Source organism: Oncorhynchus tshawytscha, linkage group LG05 (genome assembly GCF_018296145.1).
Source record: "Oncorhynchus tshawytscha isolate Ot180627B linkage group LG05, Otsh_v2.0, whole genome shotgun sequence".
NCBI classification, from domain to species: Eukaryota; Metazoa; Chordata; class Actinopteri; order Salmoniformes; family Salmonidae; genus Oncorhynchus; species Oncorhynchus tshawytscha.
In genome coordinates, this window is record NC_056433.1 from 49,859,165 (window position 1) to 49,879,176 (window position 20,012).

The 20,012-nt window shown below is 39.3% G+C and overlaps 1 protein-coding gene across 3 annotated transcripts; it reads left to right on the plus strand.

The window, feature by feature from the left end:
• The first annotated feature begins 1,364 nt into the window (after positions 1–1,364).
• Positions 1,365–18,153, plus strand: LOC112250755 (DAZ-associated protein 1). 3 transcript variants are annotated; one of them, XM_024421159.2, is made up of 13 exons: positions 1,365–1,527; positions 2,757–2,797; positions 3,445–3,611; positions 4,170–4,235; positions 5,258–5,365; positions 5,646–5,694; positions 9,386–9,468; positions 11,731–11,878; positions 12,140–12,169; positions 12,604–12,756; positions 13,322–13,483; positions 16,057–16,149; positions 17,317–18,153. In XM_024421159.2, exons 1-13 carry the CDS (start codon positions 1,496–1,498, stop codon positions 17,487–17,489), a joined length of 1,305 nt encoding a protein of 434 aa, XP_024276927.1. In that variant the 5' UTR covers positions 1,365–1,495; the 3' UTR covers positions 17,490–18,153. The 3 variants fall into 3 exon arrangements, with proteins under 3 accessions (XP_024276927.1, XP_024276928.1, XP_024276929.1); XM_024421160.2 differs by having other exon boundaries at positions 5,261–5,365; XM_024421161.2 differs by lacking the exon at positions 16,057–16,149 and having other exon boundaries at positions 1,368–1,527.
• Positions 18,154–20,012: the final 1,859 nt, after the last annotated feature.

A 20,012-nucleotide genomic window follows, 5' to 3' on the forward strand; every position in this document is an offset into this window, starting at 1 on the left:
GACCCTACTCCTCAGCCAGAGCGTTCAGTGTGCGCTCTGAATGCTCCAAGAGCAAAACGCTCTGAATTTATAAATCAAATCAAATCAAATCAAATTTTATTTGTCACATACACATGGTTAGCAGATGTTAATGCGAGTGTAGCGAAATGCTTGTGCTTCTAGTTCCGACAATGCAGTAATAACGAGCAAGTAATCTAACTAACAATTCCAAAAAAAACTACTGTCATACACAGTGTAAGGGGATAAAGAATATGTACATAAGGATATATGAATGAGTGATGGTACAGAGCAGCATAGGCAAGATACAGTAGATGATATCGAGTACAGTATATACATATGAGATAAGTATGTAAACCAAGTGGCATAGTTAAAGTGGCAAGTGATACATGTATTACATAAGGATGCAGTCGATGATATAGAGTACAGTATCAACGTATGCATATGAGATGAACAATGTAGGGTAAGTAACATTATATAAGGTAGCATTGTTTAAAGTGGCTAGTGATATATTTACATCATTTCCCATCAATTCCCATGATTAAAGTGGCTGGAGTAGAGTCAGTGTCATTGACAGTGTGTTGGCAGTAGCCACTCAATGTTAGTGGTGGCTGTTTAACAGTCTGATGGCCTTGAGATAGAAGCTGTTTTTCAGTCTCTCGGTCCCAGCTTTGATGCACCTGTACTGACCTCGCCTTCTGGATGGCAGCGGGGTGAACAGGCAGTGGCTCGGGTGGTTGATGTCCTTGATGATCTTTATGGCAGACTCTGACAACGCTCTGACATTACATATTGGAGGCAATTTATGAATGCACCCTGAGAGAGGCGAGAACGCGCGGTCGACAGGGATAGAAAGCAGATTTTTCACGAGGTATCTCTACCTGAAAATATATGATCTAAGTGATTGATAGTTGTAATTCAGTCATAAAAAATATGCCTTATTTACTTTGAACAAATACTAAAATATTGATTTCGTCAAACGCATAGGCAGCAGCTCTAGAGATGAGATGATGACTTGGAATTAAATAATAAAGTCATCTTTATAAAACGAATATTTTATTAAAGTAAAGTAATGAGAATAAATTGTGGTAAGTGATAAGTAGTAATGTTCAGTCACTACCGTTAATTGTATTTTATTTTAAATGTATACATTTAATGTCTACATTTTCTTATGTAATAATCGAACCGAAACCGAACCAACCTTAAAGCACTAATCACTCAGCACTATATAGTACATCCACAAGCAATGCCGTGTGGCAGTATTATTTTATTTTATGATCTAATTTGTAAATGAAGAGACTACATCTTGAATTTCAACTACATATCCCACAACTGTCTGTATATTATTACATTTTTTTCACCCCCTGGCAGGTGACCCCGTGTGGCAAACGTCGTCATTGCGCAGATTCAGTTTGAACCAAAAGCGGAGTGACCTTCCTCGAGAGGAGCAGTACTGAAGCAATAAACTAGTAACCCGTTCCCTGCACTAGCCTTAGAAATGAACAGCAATTTAGCCGGAGATGAAGTTGGGTAAGATGTGATCGCCACCTAATTAATGAGAATTAGTTATATAAGTATATACTCCTTTGCATTTTAACTTCAATCATTGAATTACTGTGATAGATATTACCTGCATCACCACTTTTACTCAGCTAGCAAACGTTAGCTTGCTAGTTGGCGTTTTTATATTTATAACTACTGGTAACTAACGTTAACTAGCTTAGTTTGCGAACGTTAGTTGACTTTAGCCTAGCTAGTTTAGAATAATTTGGAAACATGCATGACATTGGTTTAGGTAACTAGATAGCTAGTCAAAAGTAATGTTTACATGGTGTCATTGAATAATTAATTGAAATAATCAACTATTCAGCTAGTTAGTTAACTAACAACACAATAAATATAAACCGAAACAAGTTGGCTCTCTAGCGTTAGCAGCTAACGTTAACTAGCTAGCAAAGTGGTGAAGTACCAATACGGCACGGTAACGTTAGCCAAGTGTCGACTCCTGGTGATATCTTCGTTTTGTGGAGTAGCCAATTTCAAGTTTGATTGAAGTTGACAGAATATAACGTTAGTTAACACTACATGCTTAAAAAATATACCAGAAGCTAGTTAACTTTCAATTGTGGCTAGTTGCTGGAGATAATATTAGTATTGCGCTGTTACTCTTGAACTTGATAGAGAACTGACTTCAGGGAATAAGATTGAGAGTATTGTAATAATATTGGTTTGATCCGTCAACATTATCCATATCAAATTATAGTTGAAGCAATGGTATCTTACCTATTTTATTTTTTACTTGCGGCATATAGCTAACGTTGGTTTATAAGATTAACTAAAGTCAAATTTGTAACGTTAGCTAACGCTCTTTCAAGTTTAATGGATCATTCATGTTTTAGTTAGCTAATTTAGCTAGCTTAAATTAAACCAGGCAAGCGAAGATATTGTTAGCTTGTATACGTGGCATAAGGTTTCAAAACAAGACCAGAGGTGATGTCGGTGCTTAACAAGTCACCCTTACTCCAGTATTTGAGTAGAAAGCAAGGTTTGTTGATATGCATCATCAGCAGCTTAAAGAAATATACCCACAGTAAAATAACTATCTATTGTGAGGTTACATTACAATTATGTGGCACAGTCAGTTTTCACATGTTAACGCATCAGAACCATTTGAGAATGTGTTCCTGTGTCCCAGGAATGATGGACCATCTCAGGTTTTGCTTAAATTCAAAGGAATGCTTTTTTTTCTCGTTTTATAGGAAACTGTTTGTGGGTGGCTTGGACTGGAGTACAACACAGGGTGAGTCAGCTGTCTACTTACCAACCAGTCAATATTAGGCGTATTGCAGTGCACATACTGTTGTGCTTGAAGGAGTACCAAAGGGTGGCATGTTAGTGGGTATTGTAATTAAAGTACACATGCAGGATTTTCTCATAGTTGCTCATATCTAGTCTTAAGCGAGTTTGTCTGTAGCTATGGTCCAGAGCCCTTCTCTGTATCATGCTTGATTGGGCAGTGTGTCTTTACACCACGCTCTTCACTCTGACAGTGTTTTCTGAAGTTATGAGCAATAGCCACAGTACTATGTATTTTTGTGCATCCTTCCTTGGTACTTCCTTGGGGCTTTCAATGACAAGAAAAGCAATTATAAGAATTCGATGTGATTGTTATGACAATTATTTGTTGAAACCTCCATGCCCTGCCTCCAAAGATGCATGCTTTTGAATGCACAATGTTTTGTTTGATGTAATGTTTTGTCTGTTTGGACCCCAGGGAGAGAAGCTGCTGCCTTGGCAACAGCTAATGGGGATCTTAATTAAATACTTTGCATTCAGTTAACTTTGAAACGCATTACCCATAATGTCAGGACACTAGGCTATGTATGTATCCCTAAAGGATCCTGTAACGGATCGTCCCACTCATGTCAATGTCCTCTTTTCTATCAGAAACTTTGAGAAACTATTTCTCGCAGTATGGGGAAGTAGTTGATTGTGTCATCATGAAGGACAAAACCACAAATCAGTCACGGGGCTTTGGTTTTGTCAAATTCAAAGACCCAAACTGTGTCCGGACTGTACTGGAGACCAAACCCCATAATCTTGATGGCAGAAATGTGAGTATGCACTTTGCAGCTTGAATAAGGAAAGTAAATTATGTGTCTTATCAATTATGCTTTTTTTAAAGTATTAGAATAATTAAGCACTGCATGGGAATGTGGACATTTTATCTGAAGTATTACATGTAGATGATACTCTGTGCAAGAGCACGTAGTAGGGAATTCATAACTGGCATTGGTATCTTCAGTAAATGTAAGGCTGGCTCTGAAGGACATTCATGGACATGAAAGCAGGCTGTTTGCCAAACAAGTGTTGCCTCTTCAGATGCCTATTAGTTGAACTAACATGTAACTGCAGTGGGCTGGACATGACATGCTTTGTTTGCTACAAGTTGCTTTATGCAGCAATATGAACAGGTCAATTTTGCCATGGTGAAGGTCATTCTCTTGAAGTTAAACTTTGACTTATCATAATTTGAATTGTATAACACGTAATTTATTTAATTTGTATGTGGCTGTATTGAGTGGGCTAATTCACCAGATAAATTGGAGGGAACATTTGAAGGTGATTTTTCACTGAAGGGTGAGATGTACAATTTCATTCCTTGCCTTCAGATTGATCCCAAGCCATGTACTCCCAGAGGAATGCAACCTGAAAAAGTGCGAACGAAGGATGGCTGGGTAAGGGGCGTATTTTAATTAGTTGGGTCTACATGTGTCCTCTACAGAAATAGGGCACCAATTCCACCAAGGTAGAATGGATTAAATTGTATCCTTTTGGTCCTTTTATAAACTGGGGTCCTATCTGCCTCTAGAAATCTCATCTGTCACACTGAAGCATATTGCTGTGAACATGACTTCTACTAATGAGCCTAAAATGTAATTGTTAGACTTGATTTTTTTTTTTTTTACTAAATCACTTACAGAGATCCTGAAATGGCTTGTCTCAGTAACTCTGAGGTGAAGGCACTAGTGTGCCCTGATCTTTTGGGACTGGTGTTTGCATTGATGTGACGTGAAGAATTATACCCCAGGGCAGAATGAGAGAACCTAATTTCTTCTCCGCTGTCTGACTAGATGGTGAATTGTCTTCAGTGTGAATCAAATGCAAGTTTATTGGCTGTGTACACAGTTAAGCAGGTGTTGTAGCGGGTGCAGTATAATGCTTGTTACTAGCGCCTAAATGCAGGAAAAAATGTCTTAACAAGTACACAAATAATAATGAAAAACTAAAAAAACAAATCACAAATGTTAGAACTAATCCAGATAACAACCCAAATAACACTCAGTAATCCATATGCCACCTAAAATATATACTGAGGATGATATGTAAAGCAGAAGATATTAGTGAGCCGTGTCAAGATTTGAGTATATAAACAGTTTAACAAAAATCGAACGTACAGTAGTAGATATTTTAGAATGAGCTTTGTGAATAATACACTATGAATACTTGGTGTGAAAGAAACAGTCCAGTGTTTGTCTTCATATACATGGGACAGCAGCGTTGGCTGTGAGTGTGGGTGTGAGCGAGTCTATCTTTGTCTTTCACTTACTACATGAGTACTACTCTCTTAATACAGGGGATGGTGTGATGGCTGTTCAACAGTCTGATGGCCTGGAGATGGAAGCTGTTTTTTGGTCCTGGATTTGATGCACCTGTACAGATTCTTGATCTGGCTTTGAGATCCCATTCTTTGTTTCAGAAGGGCAGCAAAGCTGACAGCAATAAATCAAAGAAGATATTTGTCGGCGGAATCCCCCATAACTGCGGTGAACCTGAACTCCGGGACTATTTCAATAGATTTGGAGTGGTGAGTCCTGTTAAAATGGTCTATACGGTATTGTATAGCTTTTATATAAAAAAGAATACCTAAAACCGTTTTAAATGTGTTGCACAGGATCCAATATAGGAAGTGCTTAATGGAAGACTACAGGAAAAGTAGTATTTTCTGTTAAAATGCCATGAATATGAGGAGAGGATATTGATAGAATGTGTTAGTTTTCCAACTGAGAGATGCATGCAATGGCAATACTAGCATTTTTTCCCCCTGTATCCTAATGCAGCCCATGTTCTCCTTTGTTGAATCCAAGGTCACAGAGGTGGTAATGATCTATGACGCGGAAAAACAGAGGCCCCGAGGTAAAAGCTGATCCCTTTTTTTTTCTTCCGTACCTCCCATCTCTAAATCTCATGACAAACTATTCTGACTCAAAGAGAGTAAGCTGCATTCAATCCACCCCCCATATGCTGAATTATAGCTAGACCCACCTGTGTCTTCTGGTGGAACATCTTGTTCGTCATTCATTCATTCACAGGCGTTGTAATGGATGCCACCCTTAAATACGGAAAGCTTTCCCCGTGCAGTCTTATTTACATGATGAGGAAGTTTTGAAAGTTTGCAGGCATTTCAAACATCTTGACTTTGTGTGACCGGATCAGCTTTTGATGCATTTAGATGTTTTATTAAGGGACATGCTAACACACTATACTATTACATGTAGTTTGAAATAAATTGGCTTCATCATGACAACTATACTTGAGTACAGTATCTTGATATTCTTTTTTGGTATTATTCAGGCTGCAATGAAATGGATTGACTAATTTAAAACTTTGACCATTTGACAAAAGTGTTAACATTTGTCTTTTTTGAGTACTTTGAGTTAAATGCTGAAATGGCAGAACTTCACCAGCATAGTGCCAGATTATTATAATATTTTTTTAAATTAAGGACCTATAAAATCTGCAATACGGAAAACGTGGACTCAATCCAGACACATTGGAATTCAACAATATAACTTTGTTTGGTAGCGAATCAACTAAATGTATTGAAAATGTATTAATTAGCCCAAGTTTATCATAAGACATGAACATCAGTGATTTGTATTTCCTGCAACTTTCTGAAGAGTCAACGAGAATTCCCCATCTGTGTGTGCAGTGCGCGCAGCTACCATTTTGCGTTAGCGATGATGCTAATGAAAAATCTTCTGATAGATGGAAAGGCTTTCCCAAAAACCTTCTCAATTAAATGTTAACTACATGGTAGCCTATGCTTACCTGGCAGAATGCTATGTCATTATCATTTGCATCAATCCAGTGGATATTTGTTTTGCAAACTCTACCATCATGTGTACTACAAAAACATCACTAAACGGACTCTTACTAGGTGCCCACTGGAATTAAAGGGTAAGACATTTCTCAAATTTGACCCAGAACTCAAAAGTGATCTCCTGATGTGGTTTAAGCATTGTTGTGGACTTACAACATCCAGTTTAGTTTTTTCTATTAGTTCAATTTCGAGAGGGAAAACCTGAAGAAGCTGGGGAAAGGAATTCCTATGGCCCTAAATTATGCAGATCACTTTTTTTTCAGTCGGTTGACATTTGAAATTGTTTTTAAGAAGAACCGATTAAGGAGTTTCATCTGGTAAATTAGTTGATAGTTAGACTGTGTTTACACTGGCAGCCTGGTTATTCTTTCCACTAATTAGTCTTTTGACCAATCACATCGGATCTTTTCACATCAGCTCATTTTCAGATCTGATTGGTCAAAAGACCAATTAGTAAAACATTTGAATGTGAATTGGGCTGTAAACACACCCCTAGAATGACAAGACAAGCATGGGTGGATGTTGATTAGTCTGGTCAGTTAGCTCAGAACTGTTTAGCCTAGATGTAGGTTACATTAGGTTGGGTAGTTTGCTCAGAGCTGTTTCTTCTGCACTTGTCCCACATAGCAAAGATGCAGCAGTCAATGACTTCTGTCATTTATTACCTCTCTTCTACTTCAGTACCCCTTGATCTCTTTGGGGAGACAAGCAGAATAGTTTGTCATCTGAATTTACACGATGTTGCACAGCAATGACATTAACATAATCAAGCATAATATCCAGACTTTTCTGTTACTAAAATACTTTTAAACATTCAGTATTAAGCTAAGTTTTCTTTTGTTAAATTTAGACTTCGGATTTAAAATATATATATATAGATATATATTAAGTGTTTTCCCGTATGTAGAAAGTTAAGTATTTTTGTAAGTATAAGCCCTTCCTATTTTAATTTTTCTGTCCTTCTCCTTGTGAATGGTTTGAATATGATTAACGGTGTCTCTTAAGATTTGTCTTTTCTCCTTTAGGTTATTGTGTACTGAGTGGTATCACAGAGGTACAGGCCAGATGTTTGAACCAAAAATGGAATGTGCAGGCTGTCAATTTGGGGTGTATACAAAGTTTAGATTCATCATGGTTATGAACTTGAGGTTTTTTGTTGTTGCTCTTAGCACGACATTGGGTTTTTGACACATTTGTTTTGGGTAGATTGTCTAGGAATGTTTGCCTGCAAATGCTTAAACTAAGTTTTGAATCTAGATTAAGGACAGGTCATCGATGGATGATATTTATAGTTGTAGATCAGGCGGCTTGGGACAGCTTGAAATAATATTAGCGGTTTCAAATTCTCGGTTGTCTCAAAGGACATTTAATTGGAATCAGGTTAGGTCCCAGAGTGGAGATTTTCTCACAACCCAATTCTGCCACTGGTATGAGTTTATCAAAATGAAACTGGTTCACTGTAGTGGGCTATTGCTGCTGCTGCATAACTCAAGTACTGTGGAAAGTTTTGTATCACCACAAAAAAATCACAAGACTTTATCAGAACCAGGACATTTGCCAATGTTGGGCTTCTAAATGTACAATTAAATGAAGGATTCAATTACAGTGCTGTATATTCATAGGTTCAGCTAGAGTAACTTTTAATATCATGCAGGGACTGTAGTCATTGGGATGAATGGTGTTTTTGCTTGATATTGCTGGTGCTAGAAACAAGCATTTCGCTGCATCTGCAATAACATCTGTAAAACTGTGTACGCTACCAATTAAAGTTTAGATTTGATTTGTTAGAATAACCCAGGCTCTATGCAGTTCAATGGAAAGCCATGAGAGGCTTCACAGTCAATCACCTTATCAAAGCCTTCATTTCAGGGTTTTTATTTTGTACAGTAAGAGTTGAATACTTACACCATTGGGTTTTTCACCATGTTTGACGGGAACTTTGTTTATCCCCCATGCAAACTCTTGACAGCATCATTAGATATTACTTACACATTTCGTGTGTAAGACATAATGGCCTATATCTTTGTGTTGCTGTTGTAAGCAATATTGTAATTTTCCATTTAGGCTTATCCTGGCTGACTCTAAACATAAAACCACATTTGGGAAAACTTGAAAAAGCTTTAGACATTGTACAGTTTCTGTTTCTCCATTTTTTTGTTTTGTTATGCATTAACAATGGATGCTGCCAGATTGTGCTGCACAGCAATATACCAAGGGGCAGATCAAGTTGGGGTTTGGATGAAATGAACTAACATCAATACTGCTGGGCCAATTGGCACCCAATGCATACATGAATGCTCTGAAACCACTTAAGTGTCATGAAATCTGTATAGTTTTTATATTCCTCAGTAGTTCAACTGACTGCACTAGATATAAATATATTACAATTTGATATATTACATTACATTTTCAAACCCCTATAATACATGAATACAGAACAAGGAGACTTTGCTGTGTTAGAAGTAAAAAAAAAATTTTTTTTTAAACAGTTGAAACCTTAGTTGTTCATGGAAAGGATTGGTGCAAAGTTTATCTTGGATGATACAAGTGCCTCAGGCCTCAAACTTCAGCTTGTGTATCGCTGCAAGTCAGTGACATCATCTGAACCCCACGAGCCTCCAGCTCAGTCTTGATGGATCCTTGTCTTGCTGAGCACAATACTGTTCTTCATCTTGTGTTGTCACAACACCCTGCTACCTTGATTCACTCTTGGTCGTTGGCTAGGTTTTGGATTTATTACTTTCGAGGCCGAACAATCAGTGGACCAGGCTGTCAACATGCATTTTCACGACATCATGGGCAAAAAAGTGTGTAGTTGTAGTTTTATTTTACCCTCAAGATCAAACTGAGGCTTGGGCGACGTGATGCATTGTTCGCTGCTGTTAACTTTGAGTTACAGCTCTTATTTTCAGGGGCCACCAATGAGATTTGAAGGCCTAAACCTCTTATAAACTCCATATTTTAATGACATGGCTGAAGATTTTCCTAAAAGATCAGGTCACAATTGTTTTCTGGATCACGTAACATTTCAATGGCCTGGTTGACCTTGTACTTGTTGTAAAGAATACTTGGTCACCCCTCCTGAAGTATTAGTGACAACTTCTGTATTCGCCCAAGGCTTTGTTTATTTTGACCTCTCCTTTAGGTTGTAAAAGTTATTCGATATCTTACTTCAAACTATACTTGCCCTGGCTTTGGAGATTCAAGGGAGTGGCCAGTTTTGGAGCATATAATGGGAGATAAGAGTTTAGCCTAAAATGCTTTATTTTACCACAGAGAAATCACCTAAAGGATTGGTCTTGTTCAGTTCTTTTTTTCTTTTTTGATTATTTTGTTGGCAGGTCACTTACTTTTTGAGTTATTTGATATATTTCCTAAAGAACCTAAATTAAGTGACCCCAGTTTAAGAATCTCCATACTGTGTCGACCACATCTGAGAACCAAAATGGGTGGGCCTTTTTCTAGGGCTGTCTATTCACACCGTCTTTTAAGCCTCTATCATCCACTACTTCCTTCCAGTGGCAAGTTCCTAGATAATTGGGTGCCTGAAGCCACAGTTCTGTGATACCAGTAGTTTTTATTTTTAGTTATATTCAGTCATGAATGATTTGTAGTTTTATCATAAACAATTAGCATAACTACTTCTGAGACGTCCTTTCCTATAGCATTCATTATCTTGACAAAATTAATTTGGAAAATTTGCATTCAATAGTGTGATTACACCCCCCCATTTTTCATAGTTGAACTCAACCCATGTCTGTTCATAATTGATGTATGGGACCCTACCTACTTTATGCTATCCTCTTACTGACTCCTTGACTGTCCTGATTTCCAGAAGGAATCGGGGCTTGGCTTGATCTTGAGTTGACATTACCTTTGGCTTAGACTTGAGGGAGGCAGGGGATATAAGTTACAAAATTAGAAAGTGGAGCACATCAAACTGTGGGACAAAATCCCAGTTCCGCTGTTGGGTAGTGTATTGAAGTCATGGTATCCATCACTCCCAGCCACGATGCCCGTGGGAGAAGACCCAGGTAGTTGTGCTATAGACGGAGGGCCACTCGTGGAAACGTGCTTGTAATTAGGTCGACAGAGAAGAAAGAGGCGAGGCAAAGAAAGTGGCACCGCCTTAAAGCAGGGGGAAAATTGAGATTCATTTTGCAAGGTGACCCCAATAACTCAACCTCCATAGAGCCTAGTCTATTTCTGTCTAGTCCCCCCCCTCTTCCCCACCATGTAGTTTTTAAACCCATTTGTCGCTCTGGTAAACTGCTGGTATCTCTGGCTGGCTACAACAAGTGAAGCTACTATTTTATAGGGCAGATAAGGGCTGGTAGCCTCACAAACCATCTGGTGTGATACAAAATGATTTGGCTTTTCAACCTCATTGAACATTAGTCCAGTCCAATACCAAGTGCTTCTTTTCTGTGTGAGATGAGCAAATCAGATGGGTATTAGTCAATTGAGCACCATTGCAATTTTCTCCATTATCTGACACTGTATGAAGATTCATTTTTAAATTGACTTATGACTGTCCATTTCTATTGTCTGCATGTTTTACCTCTTCTGATATATATGATACATTTCTTTGTACATCCATCTCCCTCTGAAGTTCTACTACAAGTTAAATATAATTGAGATTCTTTAAACGTTAGCTGGGAAAAGGTAAGTCTTTACCTTCCGATAAATGTTTTTATCAAAGTTAAAGGGCACAAAAACAGGAAATATGAATATGTTTCTCAGACTGATTTTTGTAAAAATGTATGACATTTTTGCACCATTTTAAATCAATTGCTATTTTATGCTTTATTCAAAATGATTTAACCAACAATTAAGCAATATCTTATTGTGACTGAAGTACCTGAGAAACATATTGTTACACAACTCCCCTTAAAGTATTGATCAGCATTAGGCACAAGTGTAATGGCCCAGATAAGATGTAAAACTGAAACACTCTCAAGCTGATATGTTGAAGAGAAATATTAGTAATGGGTGAGATCAGGTAAGGAAGGTATTTTGGTGATAAACTACTGGTCTTGCAAATTGTGCCCTCCTTGTCCTTTGTCCAGGTGGAAGTGAAAAGGGCTGAACCTCGGGACAACAAAGCTCCTGGCCAGTTTGAACCTAACCAATGGGGACCCAGAGGCATCCTGAGTGCAGCCAATGGTTGGTCGGCACAGCCTGCCCAGGGCTGGCAGCAGAGTTATGGGCCTCCGGGTGAGTGAGAGACCAGCCAGAGCAGAGAACCTGGCTCGTTCTGTCAGACCAGGAACATGACATTCTATTATACCTAGGAGAAATATAGTATTGCGAACTGTTAAAATTCCTGATTGCTTTATAAAATAATATTAACATTGTATTTCTAGGTCCACATTGAAACTTTACTTTGAGGAATGATCAACGTACTATAGTTACAAATTGCATATTGAGGAATTGTTTTTGTGCCAGCAAAATACTAAACTATTTTCTCTTTTGAAGGAGTTTGGGTGTCTACAGGCCAGCCCATGGGTATGTTTTGTCCTTGAATCACTTGATTGTTTTGGATATCTCGCACTAACTAGTTTTAAAAAAATAGTTATCTATTGTCTTGTGATGGTTAACTTACCAAGAAAGTATTGTGTCATAGACAATTGCCTTGCACTTGATATTTTCCATATTGACGAATTGGGTAATGTCAGTTAAGCACCAGTTATCACGGTGACAGCTGGGATACCTCAGGGCACTCTAAGTCCATTATCTGTCTCTAGAGGGAAATTATCATTATTCTTAACACTCTTCACCCTTGCTTAAGTCTTGTATAATACCACCCTAGCGGTGAAAATGCTATCTAATATGCAGTCTCTACTGACGGTGGGTTTCAACCAGGATATATCCAAGACTAAAAATGTACCAATAGACACCTGTCATCCCGTATTCAGTAACTGTTGTTTTCTCTGACTCAGGTGGGTACGGGCCCCCTTTATCTGTGGGCCGTGGAGCTCCCGTCCAGCCCCCATCACCGTTCAACGCATTCCTCGTCACAACGACCCCGCCGGGGGGGTTTGGTGCACCTCAGGCCTACGCTCAACAGGGATACAGCACACCACCTCAGTTCGGTCAGTATCTGCAATGTATTGTTGTCATAAGAAAAGCATTTTTTCTATTTATGTAAATGGTTTTGTTTTCATATTGCCAATATTGCAATTAACAATTGTCCCCAAAAATGTGTGTTTTGTAAAAAAAATAAAATCATTGCTTTATGATGAGTGTTTGCACATATGTACAAATTCCTCCACAAAAAACTTAAATGTCAGCACGAGTATCAAATGCGGGCATCGTTAAGTCAGGTAAAAAATGGCGGAAAATAATTTCAACACCAGCTTTGTCTCGAAGAAATGAATAGCTCGTCTGCAGCGCTAACAATAATGTAACACCGACAGTAACACGCTTAGAGTTCTCCATTTTTATCTTCACAAGAACGTTAAATATCGTCTTACAATATATAATTTTTTAATACCACCAGTATATGATTACATTCTAATATCGTCAAACCCTACTGCCTAGGCTGACAAAGGTTGTATGATTATTTTGATTATAATAAAATGGAAATATATCTTACAGGTGATCTTTCATAGTTCAGAATGTACAGCATAACTACTCTTCCATCTGGCACTGGTTTAGGGTACAGTTTTGGCACGCCACAAGGTGAGCAGTATGCCCCACAAGGAGTGCCGCCCACGACTCCGGTAACAGGGCCGCTAGGGTTTGTTCCAGCTACAGCACCTACTCAGGACATCAGCAAAGCACCCACGGGACAGCCAGACTTCCCTTACAGCCAGTATGGTAAGTAGAGCCTCCATGCATTCCCTAGCCCCACCCTCAGCATTGCTGTTATTATGGCTTATACTGGATAGATCCATTTTGTTGGATGCTTTATTGGGTCAAACAACCCCTCCTCCCTAGCCTAAGCTCATTACTACAACCATAAAACAAGCAGGAGCTCGCCCCTTTGGTACCATGTAGCTTTAACGACGACATATGCACACTTGCATACATATATACCCCCCCACGGCTTGGCCATGAAGATACTATAGAAGTCCCACCATACCCAGGACTCTTCAGTGTCACCTTTTTTAGAATATTCCAGTTAGGGCTGTGTAATGATGTGGATGGGTAACCAATGATAGGTTTGAATTAGATCATCCTACCTAGAAATCTTGTTTTTGAGAGGAGTTGGAATGTCTACCAAACTGCAGATAGACCAAGGAAGATATTGTATTTTACTGGCAAAGGTTACAGGCAGTTTGACCAACTGTTCCATTTTTGTTATTGACTTGGCTGGCTTTTCTCTCCTGGCATGAGCTCCATGGTGTCGATGGATCCTGTAGATTATTTTTCTCCTGAGAGTAATAGGTTTCAGACCAATCTTTCCCCACAAACAAATATGAAAGCTTATATGAGAAGACTGAAGGCACTGTATCAGGATTTTTTTTCAATTCCTCCAATTATATTTATTGTACCATGTTGGGTACAAATCCAGCATTGTCATCAACTGAGTGGCTCTTGCATAAGGCCTCTTCCTCCTTAGTAAGCAAAATGCCTTGGTAAATCCTTGCCTTTTGAAAGGTTAATGTATGTTGCTTAGTTAGTTAATTCTGTCTCCCCCTCCTCGTCCCCACTGGCATTTGTCAGAGTGAACCAAAATCTGTGGGGAGAGACAGACCTAGATATCTTGTTTCGTTAATAGCTCTTATAAGTGTATAGATCTTCAAAATAGTACAGTGCATTTGGAAAGTATACAAACCCATTGACTTTGTCCGCATTTTTTCGTTACAGCCTTATTCTAAAATAGATTAAATGTTTTTCGTATTCAATCTACACACTACCCCATAATGACAAACCCAAAACAGGTTTTGGAAATTTTTGCAAATTTATTCAAAATAAAGAACAATAACTTATTTACATAAGTATTCAGACCCTTTGCTATGAGACTGGAAATTGAGACAGGATTGTGTGTCAACACAGATCTGGGGAATTATACCAAAACATTTCTGCAGCATTGAAGGTCCCCAAGAACACAGTTGCCTCTATCATTCTTAAATGGAATAAGTTTGGAACCACCACGTCTATTCCTAGAGCTGGCCGCCCGGCCAAACTGCACAATCAGGAAAGAAGGGCCTTGGTCAGGGAGGTGACCAAGATCCCGATGGTCACTCAAAGAGCTCCAGAGTTCCTCTGGAGATGGGAGAAGCTTCCAGAAGGACAAACATCTCTGCAGCACTTGACCAATCAGGCCTTTATGGTAGTGGCCAGACAGAAGCCACTCCTCAGTAAAAGGCACATGACATCCAGCTTGGAATTTGCCAAAAGCCACCTAAAGGACTCTCAGACCATGAAAAACAAGATTCTCTGGTCTGATGAAAGCAAGTTTGAACTCTTTGGCCTGAATGCCAAACATCACTTCTGGAGGAAACCTGGCACCATCCCTGCAGTGAAGCATGGTGGCAGCATCATGCTGTGGGGATATTTTTCAGCGGCAGGGACTGGGAGGCTCAGGATCGAGGGAAAGCTGAACAGCGCAAAGTACAGAGATCCTTGATGAACCTGCTCCAGACCACTCAAGACCTCAGACTGGGGCGAAGGTTCACCTTCCAACAGGACAACGACCCTAGGCACACAGCCAAGACAACACTGGAGTGGCTTCGGGCCAAGTCTCTTTGTCCTTGAGTGGCCCAGCCAGAGCCCGGACTTGAACCCGATCTAACATCTCTGGAGAGACCTCTGTTTAGAGAAATGGGAGAAACTCCCCAAATGCAGGTGTGCCAACTAAGCTTTTAGCGTCATACCCAAGACGACTCAAGACTGCAATCGCTACCAAAGGTGCTTCAACAAAGTACTGAGTAAAGGGTCTGAATACTTATGTAAATATGATGTTTCAGTTTATTTTTAATACATTTGCAAACATTTCTAAACCTGATTTTGCTTTGTCATTATGGGGTATGGGTGTGTAAGGGGGGGGGTCAAGAGGTCTGAATACTTTCCGAATGCACTGCATCAGTTGACTATATCCCTGTGACTGTCAGTTGAGATTCCCATCTTGTTCAGTGTTTCATGCTTGTGCTTTGCCTACCCATCCTGCTCTTTACTGTTAGCATTAGCTGCCTACTTTAGAATTGTTTAGTAAGGTAACCATAGGTGGCAAAGGGCATTAGCAAGAAGTGCCCCCCCATTCACCCTATGTGTTTGTAATTCCAGGTGGATGTGTGCAGTGATGGTAGGAGTCTTAAGAGCAGGCAGTCAGTGGGAGTGTAATAATTAAGTGTTAAGCCAAGCCATAGTGGCAGGTCTAAGAAGGCGACAATGTTAAAGTGGACTATCTGGGTTACGTCAACCTAGTCTCCTCGTCTCCCTGATAGGCCTGAGTATCTACCCTCAGGAGCCCTCTTCCTACGGACCAACGCGTCCTTCTCACAGTAATGGTCAGGATGTGCAGGGAGGAAGTAGTGCAGGTAGGTGTGAGCATTGTCTTTTCCAACCACCAGAAGTACAGTTCAGTATAAAGTTGTATAGCTGCTACGTTCCTTTGCGTCCCTTTCCCCCTGTATGTGCTTTTGTATGTTTGTGCATACAAAGTACATACTTCTAGAGTAAACTAAAATACAGCTACGGTATTCAATGATTTGAGATTGAGATCTTATTGCGTGACCATATCTCACAATATGAATAATAAATCAATTAACAGGGTTCCATGCCTGTTGAATGTTAATGTCTCATTTCCTATCGTAGCTGTAGTTTATTATACCAACAACACCTGTGTCCTCAGATTTGTTTGTCCTCTCTGCCTTTTCTGGTAAAAAAAAAATATATATATATTTAATTGTCAAAATGTGTTCATGGTATAGTATAATTAACGTTTTTATTTTGCTCTCTGTTGTTGAAAGTGTTAGCAGTCAATTGTTGTTTTTTCCCATATGCTGTCCTCTCCTTTGACAGATAAAAGATGATAATCAGAGGAAAGTTTGTATGAAGAAACAAACACTTGTGGCTGGTGAATGAATGTCCGATATCTATTTGATTTCTGTTAGGTCTGCTCTTCCACATGTTTCTTCCAGCCTTGTAGCGCTTTGAGCACCTTGTGGGAAAGTTTGCTTGTGTTCTACCATTTTCTGTTTCATTTCTTTTCTTTTTTCGTTACTCTGTACTGTCCGACATGAGTTGGAACTGTTCAGCCTGATCTGCACTGAACGTCTATGCAGTTCTCTGCTTCTCCGACTACAGTGGATTGCAGGGAGATGGAGCCATCCAGTGTCTATTTAAAAAAAAAAAAAAAAAACCTGTTAAGCATTTATACTGTTTTCCTTTTGTTGATTCCTCTCATAACAGTTCAGATTACATATTTTGAATCCTAAAAATAATAGACCAATTGATTTAAACTGGAAGCACTCATTCTTAACTGCCTTAACCAAACTCTGATTTTTGGTTCATGGAGGCTCATGAAGGAAGGAAGACTATATTTAACATGAACATTAAAAGCCCTGAAACCATGATCAATGCTGTATTTATTTTGGGTAAAATAAGGGACTTTCACCTAGCTGGTTGGAATCTGTTTGTTTATGAGCACCATTTATGATTGTGATAATGAACCCCTCTTCCCTGTTCTTCACCCACCCCCACAGGTTATGGTCAGGACCTGAGTGGGTTTGGCCATACTTTTGCAGATCCCAGCCAGCAGACCACTTCATACGGGGCACCAACAGCACAACCGGCGGCGGGCCCCCAGCCTACAGCAGCCGCTTTTGCTCGAGGACAGAATCACAACGTAACGGGCTTTCATCCATACCGACGCTGAGCGTCTCCGACTGCCACAGCACTCAGTTCTAAAGTCAGGGAAATGTGTTCTGGTCATAAGCAAAACTGGATTTCTGTATTTGTTTTTTGGAACACAAATTGACACAATTTGGGGGGAAAAGTGAACTCTCATAAAACCAGGGATTCCAATTTACTTCTGTTACAATGTCACATGATGTAAAAGTTGATTTTTGCATAACCTTTCTTTCAAATGTTGAAATGAAAGGAACTTTGTTTCTCCCCACATGTTTTAAAGTAGGACTTTACTACTTTGCAATAGGTTTTGATTGTCTGGTCAAACACTAGCACAGAGAAGAAGAAAAAAAAATATATATATATAGAGAGAGAGAGAGACACATGTATATTTATGCCAGATACAGAACTGAAAACAGGGTCTAAAGTTCTCAGCTTTAAATTTTAGGGAAAATGTTTTTAATTTGGTGGATTGTGTTTATTTTCTGAGTCTTTGTTTTAAAGTTTGGAAAATATGAATATATATTATACACAAACTGCAATTTTTTTAAAGAGAATTTTGTACGAAAAATGTACACTTTGCTTGTTTTTTTATTTAAAGATGTAGACTTCCCTCAGGTGGCTGTTTTTGAGTGCATTTTGCACTTATGCAAAAAGAAAGGAGTTTATTTCAAATAAATGTTTTAAAGATATCCTGCCTCTTGTTGCTGCCAATATTAGGAATGTGTTCCTAATGTTTGATATGCTTGGTGTATATTCTGTTTAGGATCCCTTTACACAATTTTGGGGGGGCATTACATGAACCATCAAGGGGTAGGCTGTGTTGTTTCTGGGGTGGCGACAGTCTATGGGGAAAATAACACCCATGGTCATTTTCAAGGGTTAAGTAGAATGACAATCATGGACCAGGTTCCCTCAATATCAACAAAAACCTGAACATGTCAAACCCAAACGGGTTTGGCCCTCTAAAAAAAAGTAAAGATATATTTGCGTACACACAGGCCCCTCAAACTGAACTCTCGACCTCGTAGCCAGTTCCACGGCTCTTTTTTTTCTCCGCCTCTAATCGGGTACAGATTTAGAACTGGGACACCAGGTAGGTGCAATTAATCCGGTACAATTGAAAAACAGCTGGCTCTGGACCTAGTAGATTAAAAGTGTAATACCCCTGATTTATGGTTTTTATCTCCCCAATAAAATGCCTATATAGGCTTTAGCTCAGCAAGCTAACAAATGCATTGTGCAAATTACATTTTCAAACCCACTTGGTCTCACATGGTAAAACCACAGAATAGCCATTAAATATTATTTTGCCTCAATGCACAGAACTTTTACGTGAATTTTCTCTTGAGTACCATTATATCGAGAATAACGTTGAAATTAAACGTCAAGATTTCGAGAACAAAGTCGCAGTTAAATTTCAAGATTCAAGGGTTTGGTTGCATGCCTCCCTGGCTCTCTGCTGTGCAATTTAAAATGCACGAGTTGGAGGACCTGGTGAAACTACTTTAGAATTGGTTTTAGTAAAAATGAAATCGTTACTCTTTTAGCGACAACCATAATATAAGTATTAGGACCTGGAAAAGGTTGTGCCACAGACTGGGTCTTTTCAGAAGGATTTGTATGATGTGTGTGACAGGTAGTCCCTGTCATGGTGCCCTTCGAATCCGCTACAATGTTATCATCAACCAGTGGCTGATCTAGACTATTTCAACTGGTGGGGTGGGGGTGGGGGGGGCATTAGTGTCGCTGCATTGCAGGCATTTGCAAGGCAAAATACCATGTTCATAATCATTAGTGTTCCGAGATGCCACTGTCTAATAACGGATGTAAAGAAAGAATGATAGCCAAAATTTGTTATGTAAGAATTATTTCATGCTCCACATTTAGGAGTGCCAGGGTCCACAAGGGGTCCCCCCTCCCCAGAACCGCTCCTGTCCTCAACACCTTGTATATACTTAGAGGCTGCTGGCCTAGCTGTTACTATGTCGAACTTTAAGGTTAATTTACAAATCTGTGCGTAATGGCACGGTGTTTTATGTACACTTCCAATGAAGTAGCATAGGCCTAGGCTTGTTTTGTGAATACAAGTGACATATTATGTGGAGGATGCGCGTCCCTGTCGGGCTCAAGGGCTTCCCCCAAACGCCTGCCATGGACCTTGCATAGCCACGGGGCAGGGATTTGGGTAAAGCCCCGTCTGAGACAGACGTTTTACGGTTAATTATTATAACCTAACAGGTCTAGCTACTAGCCTCTATAAGGTGAATTAATGGTAGCCTAAATTAGGTAGCCTAAGTGAGCGGTATAGCTGTGGCGCATGCATAACCTATAACGGAGACGATGCCCCTGTTTTTGATCATTTTACGCATCCATTACTCCCATCCTTGAAGACATCCCCGATAGATGACAGGAGATTTTAGGCTAGGCTACCATACCAAATAAGTATTGTCAGATCAGTGATTATTTATTTATATATAGGCTATTATTATCGATCCTTATTGATCCAGGCCTATATTTAGATATATTATTAAATATTATTTCAAGAAAT

Excerpts from the sequence above, each read along its gene's own strand:
- LOC112250755 (XM_024421159.2), top strand. The coding sequence starts at position 1,496 with ATGAACAGCAATTTAGCCGGAGATGAAGTTGG. Across the intron at positions 1,528-2,756 it reads TTAGCCGGAGATGAAGTTGG|GAAACTGTTTGTGGGTGGCT; the intron begins GTAAGATGTGAT and ends CTCGTTTTATAG. Across the intron at positions 4,236-5,257 it reads TGCGAACGAAGGATGGCTGG|AAGGGCAGCAAAGCTGACAG; the intron begins GTAAGGGGCGTA and ends TCTTTGTTTCAG.